This window comes from Chrysemys picta, chromosome 6 (genome assembly GCF_011386835.1).
Source record: "Chrysemys picta bellii isolate R12L10 chromosome 6, ASM1138683v2, whole genome shotgun sequence".
In the NCBI taxonomy this organism is placed as follows: domain Eukaryota; kingdom Metazoa; phylum Chordata; order Testudines; family Emydidae; genus Chrysemys; species Chrysemys picta.
This window is the reverse complement of record NC_088796.1, coordinates 118,214,388-118,232,177: the sequence shown is the minus strand read 5'-3', so window position 1 is coordinate 118,232,177 and position 17,790 is coordinate 118,214,388. Positions and strand designations below refer to the sequence as shown.

At 42.4% G+C, this 17,790-nt stretch overlaps 1 protein-coding gene and 1 long non-coding RNA gene across 5 annotated transcripts in view; one reads left to right on the top strand and one right to left on the bottom strand.

Moving 5' to 3' along the window:
- Nucleotides 1-13,167, bottom strand: part of SMC2 (structural maintenance of chromosomes 2) — a 33,081-nt gene extending 19,914 nt beyond the window's left edge. The window contains exons 1-9 of one of the 4 annotated variants that reach the window (XM_005294785.5): nucleotides 12,962-13,167; nucleotides 9,595-9,836; nucleotides 8,120-8,269; nucleotides 6,481-6,603; nucleotides 5,915-5,953; nucleotides 5,607-5,717; nucleotides 5,226-5,270; nucleotides 4,263-4,496; nucleotides 1,645-1,794 (exon numbers count right to left, since the gene is read on the bottom strand). In XM_005294785.5, coding sequence (XP_005294842.1) covers nucleotides 1,645-1,794; nucleotides 4,263-4,496; nucleotides 5,226-5,270; nucleotides 5,607-5,717; nucleotides 5,915-5,953; nucleotides 6,481-6,603; nucleotides 8,120-8,269; nucleotides 9,595-9,762 — 1,020 coding nt within the window. In that variant the 5' untranslated portion in view covers nucleotides 9,763-9,836; nucleotides 12,962-13,167. Of the gene's footprint in view, nucleotides 1-1,644; nucleotides 1,795-4,262; nucleotides 4,497-5,225; nucleotides 5,271-5,606; nucleotides 5,718-5,914; nucleotides 5,954-6,480; nucleotides 6,604-8,119; nucleotides 8,270-9,594; nucleotides 9,837-10,270; nucleotides 10,411-12,849 lie in introns of those variants that run through there. The other 3 variants (XM_024105668.3, XM_042850382.2, XM_024105669.3) reach the window with 3 other exon arrangements.
- Nucleotides 13,168-13,200: 33 nt separating this feature from the next.
- On the top strand, nucleotides 13,201-16,955 carry LOC135972287 (uncharacterized). Its single transcript, XR_010588716.1, has 3 exons — nucleotides 13,201-13,633; nucleotides 14,506-14,683; nucleotides 15,412-16,955. It is a non-coding gene; the product is annotated as an uncharacterized LOC135972287 (long non-coding RNA).
- The last annotated feature ends 835 nt before the right edge of the window (nucleotides 16,956-17,790 follow it).

The following is a 17,790-nucleotide window of genomic DNA, read 5'->3' as shown; positions in this document are numbered from 1 at the left end:
TATCTTTGAAAACTCGTGGCAATCAGGGGAGGTCCCGGACAATTGGAAAAAGGGAAATATAGTGCCCATCTTTAAAAAAGGGAACAAGGAGAATCCGGGGAACTACAGACCAGTCAGCCTCACCTCAGTCCCCAGAAAAATCATGGAGCAGGTGCTCAAGGAATCCATTTTGAAGCACTTGGAGGAGAGGAAGGTGATCAGGAACAGTCAGCATGGATTCACCAAGGGAAAGTCATGCCTGACCAACCTGATTACCTTCTATGATGAGATAACTGGCTCTGTAGATATGGGGAAAGCAGTGGACGTGATATACCTTGACTTTAGCAAAGCTTTTGATACTGTCTCCCACAGTATTCTTGCCAACAAGTTCAAGAAATATGGATTGGATGAATGGACTATAAGGTGTATAGAAAGCTGGCTAAATCATCGGGCTCAGCTGGTAGTGATCAACGGCTCGATGTCTAGGTGGCAGCCGGTATCTAGCAGAGTGCCCCAGGGGTTGGTACTGCAGCCGGTTTTGTTCAACATCTTCATTAGTAATCTGGATGATGGGATGGATTTCACCCTCAGCAAATTCGCAGATGATACTAAAATGGAGGGAGAGGTAGATATGCTGGAAAGTAGGGATAGGGTCCAGAGTGACCTAGACTAATTGGAGGACTGGACAAAAAGAAATCTGATGAGGTTCAACAAGGACAAGTGCAGAGTCCTGCACTTAGGATGGAAGAATCCCATGCACTGCTACAGGCTGGGGACAGACTGGCTAAGCGGCAGTTCTGCAGAAAAGGACCTGGGGATTACAGTGGATGAGAAGCTGGATATGAGTCAGCAGTGTGCCCTTGTTGCCAAGAAGGCTAACGGCATATTGGGCTGCATTAGTAGGCACATTGCCAGCAGATCGAGGGAAGTAATTATTCCCCTCTACTCGGCACTGGTGAGGCCACATCTGGAGTATGGCGTCGTTTTGGGCCCCCCACTACAGAAAGGATGTGGACAAATTGGAGAGAATTCAGCGGAGGGCAACGAAAATGATCAGGGGGCTGGGGCACATGACTTACAAGGAGAGGCTGAGGGAACTGGGCTTGTTTAGTCTGCAGAGGAGTGAGGTGGGATTTGATAGCAGCCTTCAGCTACCTTAAGGGGGGGGTTCCAAAAAGGATGGAGCTTGGCTGTTCTCAGGGGTGGCAGATGACAGAACAAGGAGCAATAGTCTCAAGTTGCAGTGGGGGAGGTTTAGGTTGGATATTAGGAAAAACTATTTCACTAGGAGGGTGGTGAAGCACTGGAATGGGTTACCTGGGAAGGTGGTGGAATCTCCATCCTGAGAGGTTTTTAAGGCCCAGCTTGACAAAGCCCTGACTAGGATGATTTAGTTGGTGTTGGTCCTGCTTTGAGCAGGGGGTTGGACTAGATGACCTTCTGAGGCCTCTTCCAACACTAATCTTCTATGATTCTAAACTTGTGATGCCCTTGCATGTTTATGCCATAAATTTGTCCCAACACTCCTATCCCTCTTGTACATACATTACAGAAAAGTAATAAATAAATCACAACATACAGCTATTATATATTACTGAAGAGGTTTGTAGTGCACCAGATTAAATATTTTCCTGAAATTTTAAAAACAAGGGCCTTACTGTTTACCTCCTCCATGCTTTTTACTAATTCTTTACATTTCTTCTCTTCACTTTTTAAGTTTTGCTTCTTGAGATCAAGAGCACTTTGTGCTTTTGTATCAACTCTCTGAGTTTCTGCAAGAACATCTTCCAGTGAACGTAGTACGCCACCAACTTCCTATAACCAAGACAAAAAAAAGTAACTCGTACTAAAAGAAACCTGTTTAATAATCATAAGATATTGTACATTCTATCCAGCTGCATTGAAGAAAAAAAAAAAAAAAGTTAAAAGCAAATATCCTTACCACTGTCACTTAAATTCTTTTAGTTTTAATCATCATAATTACAAATAGGGGCCTACCAAATTCACAGCCCATTTTGGTTAATTTCACGGTCACAGGATTTTAAAAATCGTACACTTCATAATTTCAGATATTTAAATCTGAAATTTCATGATGATGGAACTGTAGGGGTCCTGACCCAAAAGGGAGGTGTGTGTGTGTGTGTGTGTGTGTGTGTGTGTGTGTGTTTGTTTTGCAGTATTGCCACTCTTACTTCTGCACTGCTGCTGGCAGCCTCCAGAGCTGGTTTCCCAGCCAACAGACCCCACTTTCCACCTGCCCAGCTCTGAAGGCAGCAGCACAGAAGTACGGGTGGCAATATTGCAACCCCCTCCCTCCCCACACACAATAACCTTGCGACCTCCCCCACAACCTTCTTTTGGATTGGAACCCCCAGTTTGAGAAACGCTGGTCTCCCCTGTGAAATCTATATAGTATAGGGTAAAAGTACACAAAAGACCAGATTTCATGGTCCATGACATGTTTTTCCACGGCTGTGAATTTGGTAGGGCCCTAATTATAAATCAAGTTTATTTTTCACTATTTATGCTGTTCACTTGATGCAAATCTCCATGCAATGAACACACAGAGCAAATAGCTTCATTTAAAAAAAAAAAAAAAAAAAGTCAGTTTCAAGTAAGTTTGACTTCCAGGTTCCGATTTGATAGCAGGGTGCTACTATATTTGGGTTTAAATAATACGGGGCAACGTTTGAAAAGGCTACGTTTAAGAATCATTTCATTGGCACTGGAAAATAGGGTAGAAACATTTCTATTATCTTGCATGAATGCTTATTTTTATAAAACCAGAATTTTGAACCCAATTTGACGTGCTGAAGTGTCTTAACCACAATATAAAGTACACAAATATAACATTTTTGTCATTTTACATTAAAGAAAGTGGATGGGAGGCATCAGAGAATGAATTGTTTTCCAATGGATCTAGAAAGATTTTCGTTCATTTATTCTGAACTGTGGCATTTATTTCTCTTCTAGTAAATATGTTGCCTTTCAGGCATCTTCTCTCTGGCTGGACATCTTCCCCTCTTTCAAAGATACAAGAATGTTCATTCTCAAAATGACAGGGTTTTCTGAGTTTTAGAACATCTGAATGTGAATCCTCCACACCAAGCAAAGATCTACTTCCACAAATATTATTTATGCTCATGAGTCGACCTACTTGCATGCGTAAATATTCAAAGAATCAGGGCCTAAGTATGCTAAACTATGTTCCTATTTCCACTGGCATGGAAGATAGAAATTGTGAGAATATGACTGCACTTGGCTTAGTTCTTCTACAGTTATAATACCATTGAGATAACTGCATAATCTGGTGTTATGTGAACTATAAAATATCAGTTAGTGTTTATATCATAATAAAGTATCATGTTTATTTGTTATTAAATGGATGCCACCAAATAGAAATCTACTCAATTTCAAAAAGATGCTCAAGAACTATAAAATCCCTCTGCCAACGTTTGTGGTGTATAGTCTTATTTTCTTTTTCTTAACGCTATTTTGTCCCTAAACTGTGTGAAAGACTCACACAAACAAGTGGGGACACAAGCCAACTAAACACAAATAACTATCAAATGAAAAAAGTAAAAATAGAAAGCCTGAAAAGACAGTATTAATAATCTTTTGTTTATCTTAGGTATTACTTGTAATGATAGGAGGTAAAATATTACAGATGGAAGTATAATTATTAAATCAACAGGGTGTCTTTCACATAATGGCTAAGAATTACAGTATGTAGTGTATAAACATAAGCATATAAAATCCAAAGAAAATCATTCTATCCTAAGTTCCCTCTAAGCTAGCAGCTGCCTATTTAGCCAGCACAGGGGCTCAAGGCTGCAGCGGGGAAAGACGCCCCTCCCTGCTGGCCCCAGCACAGTCCTGCTGTAGCGGGGAGAGGCACCCCTCATACGGCCCCAAGCTGCTGCAGTGAGAGAGGGCTGGGGGGAGTCCTCCTCTCCCCACCGCAGCCTGCACCCCAGAGCCCATACACTCCCTGCACCCCAACCCTCTGCCCCAGCCCTGAGCCCCCTCCCGCACTCCGAACCCTTCGGCCCCACCCCCACCACATTAATTTTGTTATGTGCACCAACATGGAGGTGATGTGTCACACATCACCTCCATATTGGTGCACATAAAATTCATTCTGCACATGAATGTAAAAAATCAGAGGGAACACTGGTTAACTTCTCTCTATATTTTAATTCAGAGAAATGAAGTTATTTCTTTCCGATTTAATCTCTTGTGTTAATATATACATCGACAAACATATTTGTGTTCTCACTTACCTGATCTCTCTTCTTTTCCATCTCTGCTATTTCTTTGTTAAGTTCCTTCACCTTTTTCTCATTCTCAGCCATTGTTTCCTGAAGTTTCGTTATGTTAGCCTGCATTTCCTTTAACTCATCGGCAGAACGTACCTTTGTCTCTTCAGCCAAAACAAATTGATACGCAACATAGAGACGGCTTAAGTGTTCTATCTCTCGCATTACCTTCTGGTACTCTAAATAGGATGATCGTTCCTGAAAGAAAGGGCCACCAATAAAAATAAGCCAGCATTAAAAAAATTTTGTAATACGCCCATAGTATTTCTAAAAAGTTCTGTATAATTTTATGATCAATATTTGTAACTAAACAAGCCAAGACGAGTAATTAAATCTCATGCTTCAAAAGATATATGCCAATTCCCCTAGAGGGATGAGAAAGCAAGGAAGGATCCTCCTTTCCTACATACAATAGTACCCAACTGGCGATATGCATTACACTTTTGCCTTCCTCTGATGCATCAATTGCATTATACATACACATGACTGCTTAGCAAAATGTTAGCAAATGATGCTAATACAACAGCCTGTACTGTGCAAACAACACTTGGATATCCTTTCATGAACCAAGCTAAAACTTCATCTTGCTATTGTCTTCTAGGGTTTTTTTCCCCTATAATATCTTGCAGGTCCTGAATGTCCAACGTTACCATAATAATTAGACATCTGAAAATAAAATCTCTCTATAAACCATGATTTCCACATTAAAAAAATATTCAGACTAGAAATGCGTGTAGATATTTTAGAGTCTAGAAGAGCATTTTGTTTCAAAAAATGAATCGTTGAAGAGATTATCCGAGTTAGTCAGGTTTAGTTTAAAATTTTCCGATATTTTTAAAATTGCCCCCCCCCCAGTGTAATTTCACCCAGTATAACATTAAGTCTGTTTAAAAGCCAAAGATGTTTTTCCGGTCTAAAGTTCAGTACCTCTTTCAGTTTCTGTAAGGTTGGAGTGATTTCTTCCTCTAAAATCTGAAACACAAAAACAGAATATATTTTCAGATTCTTAAATCTGAAAACTCTCCCAAATCCTACTACTCTGACCACATGCACATAGCCTTAGGCAAAGAAAGCAAGCTTTCCGCAAACCATAAATATACAACAAATGGGGGCGGGGGAAAGAGAAGGGACCATGGCAGTGCAAATGGGTCAAGTACATCCTCTTCTATTGTGGCAGATAAGATTTTGTTCTTTCTAAGGCTACACAACAGGCAATTGAGTCATTCAAGTCAGCTTACAACTGCTATCATTGATGTTATTCAATTTATGTAAAGCATTAAAAAGCCACACAATTGCAAACAATAGTACCGTTTGAATTTCTTTCAGTTTTGCCTCTTTTTTCTCTATAGTTTTCTGGGCAGCTATTTTCTTGCACTCATACATCCTTGTACCTGCCGCTTCTTCAATCATAGCTAAAATCTGGAAAAAAAAAAAAAATCCCCCAAGCTTATGAAATAGCTTCAAAATCACCAGTGTTAAACAAAAAAATTTCTCTACACACCTTTCTTCAAAATACTGTTCTAACAGTCCTGAGCAAACAGTCAACTCAAAATTTTACACGTATAAAGGATATCAAGAAAAAAGAGAAGGAAAGGGAACGTCAACCGTGTTCTCACCTCTGGAGGTTTCATGTTTAGAACCTTGGTAATTCGTCCCTGGAAATAAAGGCAAAAATGATTATGGCCTTTAAACTCAAAGTGTACTACACTGTCATATACAGTGCAAGATTTTTATATATTAAATTCTCAATCAAAAGTTTATCAGGTAGTATAATAATTTTTTAAAGATAAATTTATTTTCGGTCTAAAGGAATAAACCTGGTTTGACTTCAGTTATCTAATTCTTGAAAGTTCAAATCAGATTCAAATCTGAAACAGCTTGTGTCACATTACACTGGTAAGTACGATGTGCTATACTTTATAACTTTGCTTATGCTGCGTCCCGCTATACGTAGTTACACTGATCAGGGACATTGCTTTCACTCCCTGTTTGGAATCTCTTACTGACTGACTGATTTTGATTAAATTCTTAGTCACAGTGTGGCTTTTGAGAGATTTAACTGATGTCAGTCAATATGTGGAAGCCTCTGTGGTAATAGAAACAACGTGTAGAGCTAATGCAAAACAAAATTCCCAAATCCAGCCACAAAGGAAGTAAGTTTTTAGGAACATGTATATAATACCTGCATAATAAGAAAGTGAGGGTTGTTGACATTGAGTCCAACGGAACAGAAGAGATCCTGCACTCTTGTGTTGTTTGCATTCACACCATTGATTAGATACTTATTTCTACCACCAATGACGACCTTGAGAAAAAGAAAAATGGGATACTCAGAATGAACTAAAAATGGCTTTACTGTTTGAGAATACAAACTAACGGAATTCTTAGATGTAGGAATCTGAGCAAACAACAAATGGAAAATAGTTTCAATGTGTCCTGAGGAAATTAACAAAATTACAAAATACACATATCAAACAAACCCTCTCATCAGTTTGAAGTACCATTTTTAAAATCCTCTACCCCAACTGCAAAAATGTGAGCTAAACCATCACGGCAAGTACCTTTGGCAATTTCTTGGCAGTCAGGAACAAGGGAAAGTCTCTCAGTTCAGTGTCAGACCAGAAAAAAAATACTACCACCACAACTAGCAAACTTGTTGTCAGTTTCATCAGAAAGGTTATGGTTAAGGCTATGTTTTACTCACAGGTATTTTTTAGTAAAAGTCATGGACAGGTCACAGGCAGTAAACAAAATTCACGGCCAGTGACCTGTTCATGACTTGCACTATGCCCTTAATTAAATCTTGGGAATGCCGCGGCTTGGGGGGCCGGTCCAGGGAGTGACACTGGTGCTCGGTGCGGGGGGGGGAGGGGGGGGAGGAGTAGTAAGAGAGGAGGTTGGTGGGGCTGGCATGCTCCCTACCTGGCTTCTTGGAAGCTTTGATATATCCCTCCCTAAGTTCCTAGCTCCGCACACTGCCAGCTCCACAGATCCCATTGGCCGGGAACTATAGCCAATGTGAGCTGCGAGGGCAGTGCCTGTGAGCTGCGAGAGCAGTGCGCGAAGGTAGGAGCCGAGGGACATGTTGTCACTTCCGGGAAGCCCCCCCCAAGGTAAGCACTGACCAGAGTCTCTTTGTGTCAAGTCAAAGCACACTCTGAGGCAGTGTAGGAAAGCTTGCAGTGCTCCTGTCTGTACCATATCTGTTCTGTGAATAAATGAATTCAGTATCCCAAGTGGACAACCTAGCATTTTTCAATATTAAGGTCACTAAAAAATTAGAAAGGGAAAGGAGAAAGGCAGAAAAGGGAAGCACATCATTTTCTGTAGGGGACAATATAGCTTGCTCCAGGAATGTTGTCTCATGACTAGGTGCGTTTCCATTTAAGGGAGTAGAGTCATTGTTTATGGTATATGGAATACTACAAACCTTGTAGTGTGAAAAGGCAACTACTTGTTATATCCTTATTTAGTTGCTTAGCTCAAATCTTACATAGTTTGTTATTGAGTTCACTCTGGAAACATTGCTTTAATAGCACAAGTTCATTGACAGAATATTTAAAAAAGAAGAATTAGTGCACAATCAAGTAAAAGAAACCAAGTGTTCTTTAAAACCTTACCTGAAGGAATCTTGATTATGCAAAATAACTTGAGGCGTAAGGGTAGAGAGCATTAAAAAAACAACAACCCTACAACATTGAATTCTATATCATCTAGTTGAAAAATAACAATCTGCCTTTTATCTTAGTATAGTCATTTTCCACTGAGAACGGTGGAAATTCGTAAATCTTTGTGGGCAAACACAGATGTTAAACACTCACCTGCCTGGTGACTGTGATCTCATCATGAGCTTCAAATCCCAACGGACTCTGTTTCTTGTCAGAATTATCAAAGGTGATTGATACAGTTGCTTTAATAATTCCAGCCTGACCATTTTTGTAAACCAAATCTTGCAAATTGGATGCTCGCACCTGAAAATGTGGAAGAGGAATACATTTGTTAACAGAAAGCCATTGCATTGCTTCACACTGTGCACTATTAATTGCTAGAATTTGAGGAAAAATGTATGAAATATTTGAAAAATAGGAATACTGTACATTTAGATACTCTAGCAGCTCACAGGTATAAAAGAGAAAACGTGCAAGATGGTTGCACGGTAAACTAACACACAGTAAGTCAGCTAAGCATTTTTTTTTTAAATCAGATAAATGAGAAAAATTAAATGCTTAGATTTAGAAACCAGATGACAAGATCAATTAATACATAAGTGCCTTTAGGTAAAGTGTTTGATTTCATGATACAGTATATGTGTGATTGTAAAGATAGAATAATAGGATTTACTTGCAATTTTGCTGGATTTCCCTAGAATTCCAGAGCAGCATTGTTTAAAGACTGGAATCCAAATTTGCTTCAAAATGCACACTTTTCATATAAGTAGCAGTATAGGCCAGTGTCTTTTAAATAAAAATCATTTCAACAAAAACTGCTTTCTGTTTTTCTGATGAGTCAGCTAATAGTGTTCTCAGACCAGCTCCAGGTATGCCAAAGTTTATTATAGAGAAATAAGTTTGTGTTATATTCTGTGATTGTACTTTTACCTACCAAAAGTCTGCAGTTCCAACCTACTACTTCTTAACTTGGCATTTTTTCCCGTGGTTCTGGGCTGCATAGTTTGTATCAATGTATGATTATTACTGCTATACAAAGCTTACATAATAATAATATAAAATATAATATAATAATATATAGAGATATACCTATCTCATAGAACTGGAAAGGACCCTGAAAGGTCATCGAGTCCAGCCCCCTGCCTTCACTAGCAGAACCAAAAACTGATTTTGCCCCAGATCCCTAAGTGGCCCCCTCAAAGATTGAACTCACAATCCTGGGTTTAGCAGGCCAATGCTCAAACCACTTAGCTATTCCCCCCCCTATCTATTTATAGTCTTCTACAAAGTGTTTGAAAAGAATTCCCTAGTAATTGTAATAGGCGTCTGTAAAAGAGTATTGACACTGTAGCTATGATTGTAAGTCAATTTTGAGAAGAAGAGTCAGTGGGGATTACAAATTCATATTTAATTATCAATAAAAAATATTTTTTATTGGACAATTTGAACCTAGCCAGAAAGTGGCATAGAAAATGCCAGTCTGTCTCATTTTGGTTACAAAGTAACACCAGTCTCCACAACATTTTGTGAAGATTAACCTCAGGTTTGTTGCACAAGGATGCTATTCAGCACAAAGAGGAGTTTCTCATTGATTCTTCCTAACTGCAGTATTTCTCCTTCCTTTTTACCTGAGATAGGTTGGAGATGCCCAACAGAAAACAAATAGAGTCCAGGATGTTGGACTTGCCACTGCCATTTAATCCGGTGATAGCATTGAACAGTGGGTCGAAGCCGTTGACCTCTGTCCTCTGGGCATAGGACTTGAATCCTTCAAGAATGATTGACTTGATATGCATCTTTTCTGTCTCTCTGGAGGACCTGGCCAAGCCCCTCTCCAAGGGCTATGAAGAAAGATCTCAGATTTATAATCCTGTGTGTTTTAAAACAACAAAAGCAGACTTACTAAAATGAGAGGGCACCCCTAATATAAACCAAAGTATGAAACAAATGGAAAAGAATACAACTACTCTAGCATGGACAATGGTATTTGGACCCACATGCAGGAATGTGATAAGATTTTTTTTTGCCACAACAGTACAACCTCAGTTATCTGAATCTCAGTTATCCAAAGGAGGGATAATTGAGTCCCCCAGCAAATATTACTCAAATTTAAGATTTCCTTGATTACATGAATTTATTCAATATGACTCGGGATATTCAAATAGAAGTTGTACTGTGGTACAAAACAGGTTTCTCATCAAGAAAAAAAATTACAAGACTAGTAGGAGGCAAAAAGACAAGACTAAAGTCTTTTAAGAGAAAAGAGAGAGGAAGAAATTTAAAAGGGCAGTGTTGATGGAGTACCTTGTGGACTGTTATCTGTATCCAGAGTTGAATGTGACTTTATGTTAGTCTTAAAATTATGTTAAAATAGTTAAGAACTTCATAGCGAAAATATATGTAGCTAAAAAACCCAGACTGTTCTGTATTTCAAATTGTTAAACTATAAAAAAAAAAAAAAAAACACACAACCAATACTGTCTGCTATTTTTACAAATGTTACTTTCAGATTATCCCAAACTGAGATTAGAGAGAAATGTCTCCTTATTCTGTACACCTGGCAGCACTTTGTTTATAGCCAGTTTCACTGTGTGACTTTGTAAATCTGACAGCTCCTGGGCACAGTCGCTGTCCTCTGTGGTTCAGGTCACACAGAAAAAGGAAAAGACAAACATTAGAAGAACAGGGGCTGCAAAGGCAGTGACTGGGGGCAGGCACAGGCCTGGGGCTGTTGTAACTCAGTGACTAGGTTTAAACTGACCAATTTTGCACCCTCCCCCTCCTCCATGGGGTGAGTGTGTGTGTGTTGAGAGGGCTTGTGCCCACAGGGCAGGCATGCGGGGCCCTTCGCTCCCTCACTGGTATCAACCCAGACCCTCCCAGCCACCCGCACTACTGAACAAGGCCCTTCTGGGTACACCGGGGGAAGGAGCCAAGTATCAGGGGGTAGCTGTGTTAGTCTGTATCCACAAAAACAACAAGGAGTCCGGTGGCACCTTAAAAACGAACAGATTTATTTGGGCATAGGCTTTCGTGGGTAAAAAACCTCACTTCTTCAGAAGCATGGAGTGAAAGTTACAGATGCAGGCATTATATAATGAGACATGAAGACCATTTCAGATTTGGGGACAATGTATACCTTCAAGTCAGTGGCACTGCTATGGGTACCTGCCTGGACCCACAGTATGCCAACATACTTTTATGGCTGCCTTAGAACAACGCTTCCTCACCTCTCGTCCCCTAGCGCCCCTCCTCTACTTGCACTACATTGATGACATCTTCATCATATGGACCCACGGAAAGGAGGCCCTTGAAGATTTCCACCTGGATTTCAACAATTTCCACCCCATCATCAACCTCAGCTTGGACCAGTCCACACAAGAGATCCACTTCCTGGACACTACAGTGCAAATAAGTGATGGTCACATAACCACCACCCTGTACCGGAAAACTACTGACCGCTATACTTACCTACATGCCTCCAGCTTCCATCCAGGACACATCACACGATCCACTGTCTACAGCCAAGCCCTAAAATACAACCGAATTTGCTCCAATCCCTCAGACAGAGACAAACAACTACAAGATCTTTATCAAGCATTCTTAAAACTACAATACCCACCTGGGGAAGTGAGGAAACAGATTGACAGAGCGAGACGGGTACCCAGAAATCACCTGCTACAGAACAGGCCCAACAAGGAAAATAACAGAACACTCCTGGCCATCACATACAGCCCCCAGCTAAAACCTCTCCAGCGAATTATCAACGGTCTACAACCTATCCTGGAAAATGATCCTTCACTCTCACAGACCTTGGGAGACAGGCCAGTCCTCCCTTACAGACAGCCCCCCAACCTGAAGCAAATACTCACCAGCAACTACCCACCACACCACAGAAACACCAACCCAGGAACCAATCCCTGTAGCAAACCTCGTTGCCTACTCTGTCCCCATATCTACTCTAGCAACACCATCATAGGACCCAGCCACACCATCAGGGGCTCGTTCACCTGCACATCTACTAATGTGATATATGCCATCATGTGCCAGCAATGCCCCTCTGCCATGTACATTGGCCAAACCGGACAGTCCCTCTGCAAAAGGATAGATGGACACAAATCAGACATTAGGAATGGTAACATACAAAAGCCAGTAGATGAACACGTCAACCTCCCTGGACACTCAATAACAGATTTAAAAATAACTATATTTGAACAAAACAAACTACAGAAACAGACTTCAAAGAGAAACAGCAGAACTAAAATTCATTTGCAAATTTAACACCGTTAATCTGGGCTCGAATAGGGACTGGGAGTGGCTGGCTCATTACAGAAGCAGCTTTGCCTCTCCTGGCATTGACACCTCCTCATCTATTATTGGGAGTGGACTACATCCACCCTGATCGAATTGGCCCTGTCAACACTGGTTCTCCACTTGCGAAGTAACTCCCTGCTCTCCATGTGTCAGTATCTAATGCCTGCATCTGTAACTTTCACTCCATGCAGCTGAAGAAGTGGGTTTTTACCCATGAAAGCTTATGCCCAAATAAATCTGTTAGTCTTTAAGGTGCCACCGGACTCGTTGTTGTTTTTGAGGGAAGGAACCTCCCCCCAGCAGCCCAAAGGAGAAGCCCCTCACTTGGGGGGGAGGGGGGACTGCAGGCATCAGACCCCCACCCCCAACACACACACACGGCCCCTACAAATGTAGCAGCGAGGGATGCCTAGTCCTTAAGGATCCCCCCCCTTCTCTCCGTGGTGCACCCGCCGAGCCTCCCCCGGAGAGAGACCGGGACGGGACCGGCCACGACCCGGCCCCTGGCCAAGGGTGGTGGTGGTGGGGCTGGGCTGTGTCCCTGCCCGGCCGCCCCCGCCGCCTCTCACCTGCCGAGCCCGGGGAGGGACGGGGAGGGGGGTCTAGCGCGGGGGCAGACGGTTAGCCGCGGGTTCTAGAATCCCACCGCCCGGCCGCTCCCGGCGGCGCCCTTCCGCTTACTTGAATTTTGGCGCGCAAGGACTGACGGGAGCGCTGCGGCTGCCTGATTGAGCTTTGCTCGCGTGAGCTCATCTAACCCACACGCGGTGCGGCGCTCCCGGGGGGGGAATAGCGGGGTGCGAAGGAGACTGCACCACAGAACCCCACGGCGCTGTTTTAAGCGGAGAACGTATTGATTCCGGCGTCTGCCGAGGACAGACCCGGTCAAGAGAGGACCCCTCCCCCGCAACCTGATAGGTGGAGATGGAGAGTGGGGGCTTCTACAGCGCGCGTCGCCTGGCTGCTGCTGCGAGTGCGCGGGGGGGGGCGGTGTATAACAGCGCGAGCCTTTACTCCCTATTTCGTGGGGGGCGGGGTCGTAGAGGGGAGCGCGGGTATGCAGCAGGGCGAGCCCCTGCTCCGGGGGAAGGGGGACAGTAGAATAAAGGGGCTTGTGCGCGCGCCTGCAGGGTGCGCGTTCCCGGTCCTGCGGGGCAGTTGTGCACGAGCCCCTATTCCAAGGGGAGCAGTCGGGGGCTGTGCACGCGGTGTGCGAGTCCCTGTTCCTAGGGGAGCAGTAGGATAGGGTGGGGGGGGATGTGCAGACCTTCGGTGTGCAAGTCCCTGTTTCTGGGAGGAGTGGAGGGCCAGTGCATTGGGGGAGAATGTCTCCAACAGACTTGCATCTGAAAAGTGAGTTTCTTACCCACGAAAGCTTATGCTCCCAATACTTCTGTTAGTCTTAAAGGTGCCACAGGACCCTCTGTTGCTTTTTACAGATTCAGACTAACACGGCTACCCCTCTGATACTCTCCAACAGTTGGATCAGTCCGGGATTATTCTCCTCCACCCTCTAGTTCCCAGGCATGTAGGTGACCATAGTGTCCCAGGGGAATAGCAGGATCCTAGAATCAAAAATGTAGGGCTGGAAGGGGCCTTGAGATCGTCAGGTCCAGCCCCCTGCGCTGAAGTAGAACTAAGGGCTTGTCTAAACTTACATTTTATAGCACTCTAACTTGCTGGCTCGGGGGTGTGAAAAATCACTTGTTAGTGTAGACAGGCTCCCAGCGCTGGGAGCCAATCCCCTCGTGAAGGTGGATTATCAGGAGCGCCGGGAGAGCTCCCTCCCAGCACTCACACGTGACCACACTCGCACTTCAAAACGCTGCTGTGGGAGTGTTCTTGCAGCAGCGCTTTGACATTTCCAGTGTAGACATACCCTTAGAGCATGGCTACACTTGCAGATGTAGAGCGCTGTGAGTTAAACCTGCCTTCGGAGAGCGCAGTAGGGAAAGCGCTGCAGTCTGTCCACACTGTGACAACTGCTTTTGCACTGGTGTGGCCACATTTGCAGCAGCATTGGGAGTAGTGCATTATGGGCAGCTATCCCAGCATGCAAGTGACTGCAACGTGCTTTTCAAATGGGGGGGTGGGGTGGAGTGTGACAAGGAGTGTGGTGTGGGGGGGAGAAAGTGTCAGCATGCTGTCTTGTAAGTTCAGACAGCAGCAGCCCCTTCCCCCTCTCTCACACACAGCTTTCTACACTAATGGTTGCTTTGTCTCAGAGCAGATAAGCAGAAGGCTGTCAGAAACAGAGCTTTCAAAGAGCATATCCGCATTCCTACAGTGATTCAAAACAATGACAACAGTGGCCACCTGACTTAAGGGGATTATGGGACGTTTCCGGAGGCTGATCAGAGCGCAGTAATGCAACACCTCGTCTGCCCGGGCGTGGTAGCCAAGGTGCAGCAAATGTTATTCCTCTCGCTGAGGTGGAGTATCAGGAGCGCTCTAGCTGTGCAGTCAGAACACTCTGCGTGCCTGGCCAGTGTGGACGGGGAGTGAGCTAGTGCGCCCGGGGCTGCTTTAATGTGTTGTAACTCGCAAGTGTAGCCAAGCCATAAGTAAACCTAGATTGTCCCTGACAAGGGTTTTTCCAAACTGTTTTTTAACACTTCCAGGGATGGGGATTCCACAATCTCTCTTGGAAGTGTGTTCTGAAGCTTAACTTTTTCTTAATATCTAATCTAAATCTCCCTTGTAGAGTAAGTAATAGTGGTCACTATTACCAAGTGGTCCAGCTATATTCACCTCTTGGACCAGAACCTCTGCTCCACTTAGGACTAAATCAAGAATTGCCTCTCCTCTTTTGGGTTCCAGGACTAGCTGCTCCAAGAAGGAGTCATTTAAGGTGTTAAGAAACTTTATCTCTGCATCCCAGCCTGAGGTGACATGTACCCAGTCAATGTGGGGATAATTGAAATCCCCTATTATTGAGTTAATTTTAATAGTCTCTCTAATCTCCCTTAGCATTTCACAGTCACTATCACCATCCTGGTCAGGCAGTTGGTAATATATTTGTACTGCTATATTATTATTAGAGCATGGAATTACTATCCGTAGAGATTCTATTGTACAGCTTGGTTCTTTTAAGATTTTTACTTCATTTGATTCTATGCTTTCTTTCACAGGATATAGTGCCACTCTCCCACCAGCACGACCTCTTCTGATACTTCTGAAAACAGATTATGGAATGGGTTTGCAAAGTTGTCTGAAAGTGGTTATTTACAAGACTTTGAATGATCAGCTAAAAACAAGCAGTGATAGGGAAAGTGGGTATGTGATTAGTATTCTATTAAAAGACATTATCTATAGTCATGGCATTCAACTTAGTATCTTAAAGTATTTTTATTTAACTTTTGTCTCTGAAGAGAAATACATTTACATAGATTTGTGAAAATCATATTTACAATATAACAATACAAGCACAAACTACAGTTAGATGTGACCCAGAGTACTTAGTTTCCAAAAGTTGCAATAAGGAAAACTATCACATAGAAGAATAAAAGTTCAGAAGAATTTAGTTCAGTTCTGTTCCTCCAAAAAAGGTAAAAGCAAAATGTGTTGCTGTGATAAATTGAGGGTTCTGTCTGTACCGCTTCTGAATTGGGGATAATTTAATGAAATTGTATAACAACATTACTATGTCTTGGAAAGACTGTATGTATGTGGATCCCCCATGAGTTAGCAGGGTTACAGTGATGAGTGATCAGCACTCAAGATCATCTATTCAAAGTAAAACAGTCTGGCACAATGGGTTTGCTCTAGCTGAGAGAAGACACTTCCTCTTGTCTGAAGGGGATGGGTGAGTTTGAGAGCTGGGGAAAATTACTGAAAGGCAGAACAAAAGAAGCAGGAGTCTATGAAGGGAGTCACAGGTGAACTGGGGAAGAGAACCATTTTGTACCAGGTTAAGATGGGGGAGGCTGCTGCAGGGGGAAGGTAGGCAAGATGCATAAAGGACCCTGCCTCACTGACAGAGCACAGATGATCCTCCAAGGTCTCCCAGGAAAGAGTGATCTAGTGATCTGTCCTCTACATGATTAGATATGTATCAGAGGGGTAGCCGCGCTAGTCTGGATCTGTAAAAAGCGACAGAGTCCTGTGGCACCTTCTAGACTAACAGATGTATTGGAGCATAAGCTTTCGTGGGTGAATACCACTTAGTCAGACGCATGTCATGCATCTGACAAAGTGGGTATTCACCCACGAAAGCTTATGCTCCAATACATGATTAGATATGTTGAGCATAAAGATGTTAGACTGTACAAAGTGTGTGTGTTGGCTGCTTCACAACTACTACGTGCCCCTGAGAGAGTTAAACTGTAAACCAGAAGCTTCACACCTGCTGGCTGGAATTCTGTGAGAAACGTGTGTTTCAGTACTGAGGAGTCTGAAAGGTTTTATCTTTCCTGATGAACATGGCATAATTTTTAGGGATACATCCATGCTTGCAGACAAAGGACAATATCTGTAGTAGCTGTAAGATTTGATGTATAAGTCATTTGTAACGGTTAGTGGTTCCTTGTCCATGAGTGGTCTCTGTATGTATTAATCAGGCCAGCTGCATATATACTAAATAATTAAATCACTTGAAGAATAAATTGCTCAGTACCTTCAAACTTCTATATGTGCATTTAATTAAATACTCCTCCAAATAAACAGTATCTTGAAACAACATTTCAATCTTTAATCTGTGCATTAGTATCTGATACTTAATATGTTAGCCAATCATAATTACTAAGATGCCATCTGTTGTCATGGTCAAATTATTTAGTGCCTGATCCATGGTATTTTATCATGTCATTAAAGTCCATATCACAAAAAGCAGCAATTGCACATTAACACTGTAGCAGTATTTCTTTACTGTGTGCATTCCTTCGGGTGGCTTTGGGGGGAGGAGGGATATCCATATAGCAGTGTGTGCAGTCCATTCTTCTTAAGACACTTCTGAGTTATATAGAACCAGTAGTCTTTTAATTGTAAATGTGAGCAAGAGGAACTATACTTGTAATAGAACAGAGCTATCAAAATTCTGTAGGCCAAATGACAGATAATTGACAGGTCACAACAGCAGCTATATGCTTGAAAGAAGCCAGTATAAACTACAGCTAGTCTTACCATTACTTTCTGTAGGGTAATTCTTGTAACCATGGCTTTAAATTGCTAAAAATCACAACTCCCAGACCGCTCACCTAATTAAAATCTGTGTATACAATCTGTCAGGACACGTTGCATTCTACTATGTATTTCTCTTGCCACTTGTCATTTTATTCTTTCCTAATCATGAATAATAAGATGGCAGCAGATGAATGTGAAATAACATCTTTTAGCAGAGAACAGACAAAGAAATGCAATATAATATACATGCTTTAGGTTAAAAATACTGAGTAAAGTGCAGATGAACTCTCGTGAAGTAAAAAAAAAAATCACAAAAATGTAGTTAAGTTTGCGATTGGGTAAAATCTGGAATAGCCCATAATGGCATTTTAATAAAAAAAAAACTTGTT